The sequence below is a fragment of the Parambassis ranga genome, unplaced genomic scaffold (genome assembly GCF_900634625.1).
Source record: "Parambassis ranga unplaced genomic scaffold, fParRan2.1 scaffold_93_arrow_ctg1, whole genome shotgun sequence".
In the NCBI taxonomy this organism is placed as follows: domain Eukaryota; kingdom Metazoa; phylum Chordata; class Actinopteri; family Ambassidae; genus Parambassis; species Parambassis ranga.
In genome coordinates, this window is record NW_021144822.1 from 74,462 (window position 1) to 82,500 (window position 8,039).

Sequence of the window (8,039 nt, forward strand, 5' to 3'; positions counted from 1 at the left end):
TCGCTGCCACCGTCAGGGTCCCAGCGTGAGCCAGGGCGGTTGTATATTGTTTGATTATGTTTGCCTCATTTTGAAATCACTGACTCCCCTCTCATTTCAGGTGTCTTGGCTGGCCCCTCCTCGTCTTCTCCCTCCCTCTCCTCCTGGTGATCACCTGCTCCTCCCTAATGTGCCTCACCTGTGTCCTTTTGTCTGCCCTGATCCCCTCACTCGGTGGCAGTTCGTCTCGTCTACTACCTGACTTCCAGCCGTCCTGTTCTCCAGCAGCGTGAGTATTTTTCTGAGCCTAGTATTTGTGTATTTTTTATTATTATTTTTGAGAACCGTGGTGACTCAACCCTGCGTGTGTGTGTGTGTGTGTGTGTGTGTGTGTGTGTGTCCCTCCTGCCGGCTTGTGCAGCGCCTACGTTTTTGCCCTGAGATCTGGTGCTTTTGAACTGTGTTCCCTGAGTTTTCGGGCACAATAAACTACTTTAATTTAACCTCTGCCTGTCTCCCGTCCTGCGCTTGAGTCCGTCTGCAACCTCCCTGACAGCCGCCGTGGAGCGAGAGAGAGAGAGAGAGAGGCTTAACCGGCTCCTCACTGATATCCAGCCGGTTTTTTTCACCTCTGCAGCGCAACGTACGGTAATTGTCTGTCTTAAAGCTGAGATGCCAGGGTCCGATCGCACATCAGGGCTGGCTGGAGGAGGAGGACGAGCGGCTCAGGGATGTTTACGTGAAGAGACCGGGTGGTTTTTTCCACCTTTCACCCTCGCTGCTGATCTGTGACTGCATGCGCGACCATCTCACCGCTGGAGTAAAAACAACAGGTGAAGCAGACGAACTCGGAGCTCCCTGTCATCCCGGGAGGGTTAACCAAAGAGCTTCAACCGCTGGATATCGGAGTAAACGGGGCGTTTAAAGCCAAGCTGCGAGCGGCGTGGCAGAGATGGATGTCAGAGAGCGAGCACAGCTTTACCGGGAGGCAGCGCAGGTGAGTTACGCCAGTTATGTGAATGGACTGTGGACGCGTGGGCTCATGTTTCTGCAGCGATTGTTGTCCGAGCTGTCGTGAAAGCCGGCGTAATTTCAGAGCAAAATGTGCATTTCAACTTTCCGATGCAATGTCATTTTTAGAGTCGCATGTATTACAGGTAAGCGTGTCGGCAGAGGTCGATTGGCTAACGTCTCGGAGGAACCAGGAAGTGCTTCGTGAGCTCTCCCCCGAATGGTAAGTTACCTTGAGATTTGCCCTTCACAATTCGACGGAAATATCATAAAAAACAGACTGTAATCATGTTAAAAGTTGTTGGAAAGGGTTCCTTGGAACCTTATGCAACGTTTACATGTGTTTGTGACCCAGTGTTGATGCAAAAATTTTTATCCGTGTTAGTAAAGCATGCTAATTGACTGAGCTAAATACATGTAAATGCATTGAAACGTGTCTGTTAATCGCCAAGTTCCATACTTGACTGTAGTCTTGGTCTAAAATAAAAGTAAGTTGCATTTCAACTCTCTTCACTCTCAGAACAGTCCTGCTCCCGACCGACGGGTCTTTCATCTCAATATGGTAAGTAGAAATCAATTCATTTAAGGCTCATTGGAAGATTACACTGCAGTGCATTGTAATATGTTTCGTTGCTTTTTTTTTTTTTTTTGCAGAGTGAGAAGTTGTGTGGAATTTGTTTCCAATCATTCAACAATCTGAGGCAACATCTGAGAGTCAAACATCATGTAACAAATGGAAAAGAGACTAATCTTTTCCTAAAATATGGATCTGCAAGGTAAAAGATACAAAAACATTTTCAAATGTATCCCTACGTTCTTTAGTTGTGTATTAACTGTGCGTAAACCCTCACCTTACTGCAGGACCTCCCAAAGGTTGGAATGTCCGTTTTGTCAAAAAGCCAATTTGTCACGACTGGACAAGCATCTTGATGAAATCCACCTCGTAGTAAGACGGGTACATGTACACTCCTAACTGTTGTTAGTCACTGTTACTCCTCCCTAGTCACTGTTGTGTGTCCTTGGGCAAGACACTTTACCTGCATAGCCTCCAGCGTACTCACTGGTGTATGGCGCTCTTTGCTGGGCTGTATCCACACTTGTATAAATATACATAGTGTTTTTAAGAATTTCTATCTATCCAATAGGATCAACATGATCTTTTGAAAGCGGCAAAGAGAAAGGCGATAATGGCGGAGATCGAGAAACTTCGGGAAGTCCAGAACGTGGTGGCATCGGAGGATGGTAAATTTCTTACTGGATATTATTAACAAATAATGCAAGTTTTGTTAAATCAAACAGTGGAGAATGTCTCTCTTTCACATTCTTGAAGATGGAGCATCCAGTGATGACATGGTGGATCCGGGTTCTGTTCCTCAGCAAGAATGTCTCGTTAGTCCTGAAAGATCCTCCACTCACGATGATGTCAATACCAAACCTGAGACACAGCCTCGCTCTGCTACAAGTTGTCTTGGGTCCCACCCTTCTCCTTGTAATGTCACTACATCAACTGATGCCGGTCAATATCACACCCTTCCTTCTGGGTCAGACCGCTATTCACCTCAGCAACCCGTTTCTGAGATCAGTTGTCCAAAGTCTACATTACAGTCCGTGCTTGAGAACATTCAGAGGAGGCTACAAGTTGTGGAAACAAATGTCGAACTTCTGATGACTTCCACCCCCAAAGAATCGGCGTCAATCCCCAACACAGAAGGCTTCACCCCTCCAGGATCAATTAAGAAACATCAACATGTCAGCAAGGGCAAACCGCTGGGATATCTGTGTGGTAAGTTTCTCAACCTTTTCCCTTTTTGTGTTGAAAACCTTTGCGTTTAAAAAAAAAAAAATAACAAAGTGTTTTGTAATCATAGAAAAGATTATTGCAGACTTTGAAAAGTTTGTCTTGGGGTCGCGGACTGGAAGAAAAGACATGGAAAATGCACGCCAGGCGAGCAGCCATGTACAACGTCTCTGTGAGTACATGCTGGGTGGCTGTCCTAGAACTGAAGGTTCTAGAGATATGCGCTTTCTGAGCCGGACGGAGAAGTTACGGACGTAAGTTGTTTGTTAAAAATATTCTTTAGGCACGTTGGAGAAATCCAAAGCCTTTCAAAGGTATTTATGTTCTCTCTCGTTTGCTTCTTTTGAAGGTGGCCAAGATATTTGAAACACAAAGGCTATGCATGCACAACAATAAGAAACATGCTTTGCAATGTGGCACGTTTTTTTGCCCACATCGAAGGCAAATTTCTAGCAGCCAGCAAGTTAAGGAGACAAGATATCGTGAACATGACCTACGAGTTAAAAAGAATCCACAAAGATGTGAGACGGGATGTTGTTGTCCATCAGCAAAAAGTGAAACGATTGAAAAATGGTCAGTTGTTGCATTCTGTTTACTTGGCCATTAATGTGGTTAATGAAATGTGTATTGTGATTTATCTGTATGTTTTCATGTTCACAGAGAAGCAGCTTGCCCCGTGTGATGAAAACAGCTTCCTAATGGCGGCCAAAAAGAACGTTCCTGTATTGTTAGGCAAGTAGTTGTTGTTGTTGTAGTAGTAGATGAGGATTCAGAAGCTCCTTGTGTCATTGTGTAGCTGTGTTTTTTGACGTTTTCTTCTGGGTGACTCTTCATCATAACAGACATGCTCTGTGAAGATCCAAACTTGCTTCTTGAGTATAACAAACTGATGGGCTACCTCATGGGCTACCTGTGTGTCCTGACGGGACACAGATCTGTTGTCATGACAAACATGACCAAGGAAAATGTCTTGAACGCAGAACGTACCAAGCATGGATTCCATATCACAGTGAGTTGCTTTGAACTAAGGACTGAAATGTGCAGTGTAAAACAGACCAATACTAATGTTCTGAATTATTCTCCCCAGGTTGACGAACACAAAACTGTGCGTACATATGGACAGGCATCCTTGTTTGTCACCACGACCGAGCATTCCTGGCTGAGAAAATTGATAGAGATCCTCTCTGTCCAAAAGATTCATGACGATTGCAGTTATGTCTTTGCATCCATCCGTGGGAACCAAATTGTGAAACCTGTCCACTTCCTTCAAGCTGCCTGGAGAGATGCTGGCCTGGGAGGTATTATCACTTTCAACAAGATACGGAGCAGTGCCTCCACCCAAGTAAGTTTGTGTGATTTTTTTTTTTTTTTTTTTTTTTTTTTTTTTGAAGCCATTGTGATTTTATGGATAAAACAGGACATACAGAATATGTTTTTTGTTTTGTTTTTCTATTTGCAGGCCAGCAAATATCTCACTGTCGAGGAAAAAGAAAAGCTGGCTAAGGCTATGTGTCATGATACAAAAACCGCTGAGCGTTTCTACGTGGCGCTGCCTGACAAGAAGGAAGCCTCAAAAGTTAGAGATTTAAGATTGAGGGCGATGAACATGGCTATGGCAGATGTGGAAGAAAGAAGCCCCACTGAGGACGAAACAACTGAAGATGAGGATGAGCCCGTCTTGGAAAGTGAGGGATACAGTTCACCAACATTTCTCTCTGAGGATTCAGAAACGGCTCGTAAAAGGGGAAGGGAGTTCCTCCCTAACATGTCTGTGGATGTCCAACCAGAACCTTGCAGCGACGAGGATGAGTTACCGTGCGGACAATCACGTGCAACTAAGAGGAAACTACACTTTAAATTTGAAGGAGTTGGCACTGGAATGTCTGACCCTGTGGAACAGTTTGATGCTAAGAAATCCAGCCACAGTAAATCCATGCAGCACAGAAGTTTCTGCATCTCATGCTGTAAAGCCAACTCAGGTGGTAGAGGAGACTCAAATGAGTCAGGAAACCGAACTGTAGGTCAGAAAACCAACTTTAGACAGTTTTGAGCATATTTATTTTCAAAGTAGTCCTTTTTAGTAAAGGATTTTTTTTTATTTGTATAAAATTTTAGGGCCTTGAAAAGAAAAGGAGTATTTATGTTCATACGAAAGCTGAAATTATTTTATTAAGATTTTATTGTTTTCAGAAACTTTTTCAGCAGATTTATTTTTAAAGTAGTCCTTTGGTAAAGGATTTTTTTTTATTTGCATAAACCGTTTTTCTCCTTGAAAAGAAAAGGAATATTTATTTTTATACCAAAGCTAAAATGTATTTTTATGAAGATTTATTTTTTCAGAAACGTTTTCAGAAACTGGCTAATGTTTAAGTGCTTAATACAGAGTTTGGGGAGCATTATTTGTCTACATGTGTAATTCTTTACAGAGAGTTATGTCGTCTTTGATGTCATGGTTAGTATTCGTTAGACTTCGTCATTGGTGAGTTCGTTATCGGTGAGTTCGTTATTGGAGTTCGTTATCGGTGAGTTCGTTATTGGAGTTCGTTATCGGTGAGTTCGTTATCGGTGAGTTCGTTATTGGAGTTCGTTATCGGTGAGTTCGTTATTGGAGTTCGTTATCGGTGAGTTCGTTATTGGAGTTCGTTATCGGTGAGTTCGTTATTGGAGTTCGTTATCGGTGAGTTCGTTATTGGAGTTCGTTATCGGTGAGTTCGTTATTGGAGTTCGTTATCGGTGAGTTCGTTATTGGAGTTCGTTATCGGTGAGTTCGTTATTGGAGTTCGTTATCGGTGAGTTCGTTATTGGAGTTCGTTATCGGTGAGTTCGTTATTGGTGAGTTCGTTATTGGAGTTCGTTATCGGTGAGTTCGTTATTGGAGTTCGTTATCGGTGAGTTCGTTATTGGTGAGTTCGTTATTGGAGTTCGTTATCGGTGAGTTCGTTATTGGAGTTCGTTATCGGTGAGTTCGTTATTGGTGAGTTCGTTATTGGAGTTCGTCATTGGAACTTTAACTAAGTGAAGGTGTAAAATCATGGACTTGGAAGAATTTATGCTTTCCCAGGCACATAGACGCACCAAACTTGGCACACATACATTTCAGGCCATTCTGAGTCGATAGGTCTTGGTCCCATGTCTCTACGAGCTTCCTCAGGTGTAAAATGATGGACTTGTAAGTTAGAATTTATGCTTTCCCAGGCAGGTAGAAGCACCAAAGTTGTAATAATAATTTCCCAACAGCCAGCCGGCCACGGGTGTGGCTGTGAGTCTGACAGCGATGAGAGGGAAGCTGGCAGGTTTGAACTCGCGCCGTTGTTTCCTGTTTATTGTCGTAATAAATATTCTGCAGAGTCAGCCACTGGTAAGGATGAATGAGGAATCGCTGTGGTGCATGTGATTAAAATGCCGGACAACGTACGTCCGAAGATGGTCTTTATGTATTAATAAAGTGTACAGAGGAAGCTGGAATCACAACAGGCATTCAGCAGCAGCCACCGCTCTGCCCATAGAAACGCACACGCGCTGTTTCTCTGTCGCTGCCACCGTGGAGAGAGAGAGAGAGAGAGAGAGGCTTCACCGGCTCTCCTCACTGATATCCAGCCGGTTTTTTGCTGAATCGCCGCTGATGGACACGTGAGCGGCTTGCGGAGGACGCGGAGCAGTTTCCTGGGTAAGAGTCTGTCTTAAAGCTGAGATGCGAGGGTCCGATCGCACATCAGGGCTGGCTGGAGGAGGAGGACGAGTGGCTCAGGGAAGTTAACGTGTGTTTTTTTCCACCTTTCACCCTGGCTGCTGATCTGTGACTCCTGTCCGAGCTTTGGTGAAAGCCGGCATAATTTCAGAGCACTAACAATAATAATAATTTCCCAACAGCCAGCCGGCCACCGGTGTGGCTGTGGGTCTGACAGCGATGAGAGGGAAGCTGGCAGGTTTGAACTCGCGCCGTTGTTTCCTGTTTATTGCCGTCATAAATGTTCTGCAGAGTCAGCCACTGGTAAGGATGAATGAGGAATCGCTGTGGTGCATGTGATTAAAATGCCGGACCACGTATGTCCGCAGATGGTGTTTATGTATTAATAAAGTGTACAGAGGAAGCTGGAATCACAACAGGCATTCAGCAGCAGCCACCGCTCTGCCCATAGAAACGCACACGCGCTGTTTCTCTGTCGCTGCCACCGTGGAGAGAGAGAGAGAGAGAGAGAGAGAGGCTGCACCGGCTCTCCTCACTGATATCCAGCCGGTTTTTGCTGAGTCGCCGCTGATGGACACGTGAGCGGCTTGCGGAGGACGCGGAGCAGTTTCCTGGGTAAGAGTCTGTCTTAAAGCTGAGATGCGAGGGTCCGATCGCACATCAGGGCTGGCTGGAGGAGGAGGACGAGTGGCTCAGGGAAGTTAACGTGTGTTATTTTCCACCTTTCACCCTGGCTGCTGATCTGTGACTCCTGTCCGAGCTTTGGTGACTTTTGAACTGTGTTCCCTGAGTTTTCGGCCACAATAAACTACTTTAATTTAACCTCTGCCTGTCTCCCGTCCTGTGCTTGAGTCCGTTTATGTATAATTTCAGAGCACTAACAATAATAATAATTTCCCAACAGCCAGCCGGCCACGGGTGTGGCTGTGAGTCTGACAGCGATGAGAGGGAAGCTGGCAGGTTTGAACTCGCGCCGTTGTTTCCTGTTTATTGTCGTAATAAATATTCTGCAGAGTCAGCCACTGGTAAGGATGAATGAGGAATCGCTGTGGTGCATGTGATTAAAATGCCGGACAACGTACGTCCGAAGATGGTCTTTATGTATTAATAAAGTGTACAGAGGAAGCTGGAATCACAACAGGCATTCAGCAGCAGCCACCGCTCTGCCCATAGAAACGCACACGCGCTGTTTCTCTGTCGCTGCCACCGTGGAGAGAGAGAGAGAGAGAGGCTTCACTGGCTCTCCTCACTGATATCCAGCCGGTTTTTGCTGAGTCGCCGCTGATGGACACGTGAGCGGCTTGCGGAGGACGCGGAGCAGTTTCCTGGGTAAGAGTCTGTCTTAAAGCTGAGATGCGAGGGTCCGATCGCACATCAGGGCTGGCTGGAGGAGGAGGACGAGTGGCTCAGGGAAGTTAACGTGAAGAGACCGGGCTTTGGTGAAAGCCGGCATAATTTCAGAGCACTAATAATAATAATAATAATAATAATAATCATAATAATCATAATTTAAATAATAGGAAGCTGGAATCACAACAGGCATTCAGCAGCAGCCACCGCTCT

The 8,039-nt window shown here is 45.1% G+C and overlaps 1 protein-coding gene across 1 annotated transcript; it reads left to right on the forward strand.

Moving 5' to 3' along the window:
* Positions 1 to 1,195: 1,195 nt before the first annotated feature.
* LOC114431531 (uncharacterized) lies at positions 1,196 to 4,838 on the forward strand. Its single transcript, XM_028399058.1, has 4 exons — positions 1,196 to 1,213; positions 3,631 to 3,797; positions 3,876 to 4,130; positions 4,248 to 4,838. Exons 2-4 carry the CDS (start codon positions 3,633 to 3,635, stop codon positions 4,836 to 4,838), a joined length of 1,011 nt encoding a protein of 336 aa, XP_028254859.1. The 5' UTR covers positions 1,196 to 1,213; positions 3,631 to 3,632.
* Positions 4,839 to 8,039: the final 3,201 nt, after the last annotated feature.

Coding starts and splice junctions, on each gene's coding strand:
- LOC114431531 (XM_028399058.1), top strand. CDS start 3,633: ATGCTCTGTGAAGATCCAAACTTGCTTCTTGAGTATAACAAACTGATG. Junction 3,798..3,875: donor AGCATGGATTCCATATCACA/GTGAGTTGCTTT, acceptor TATTCTCCCCAG/GTTGACGAACACAAAACTGT. Junction 4,131..4,247: donor GGAGCAGTGCCTCCACCCAA/GTAAGTTTGTGT, acceptor TTCTATTTGCAG/GCCAGCAAATATCTCACTGT.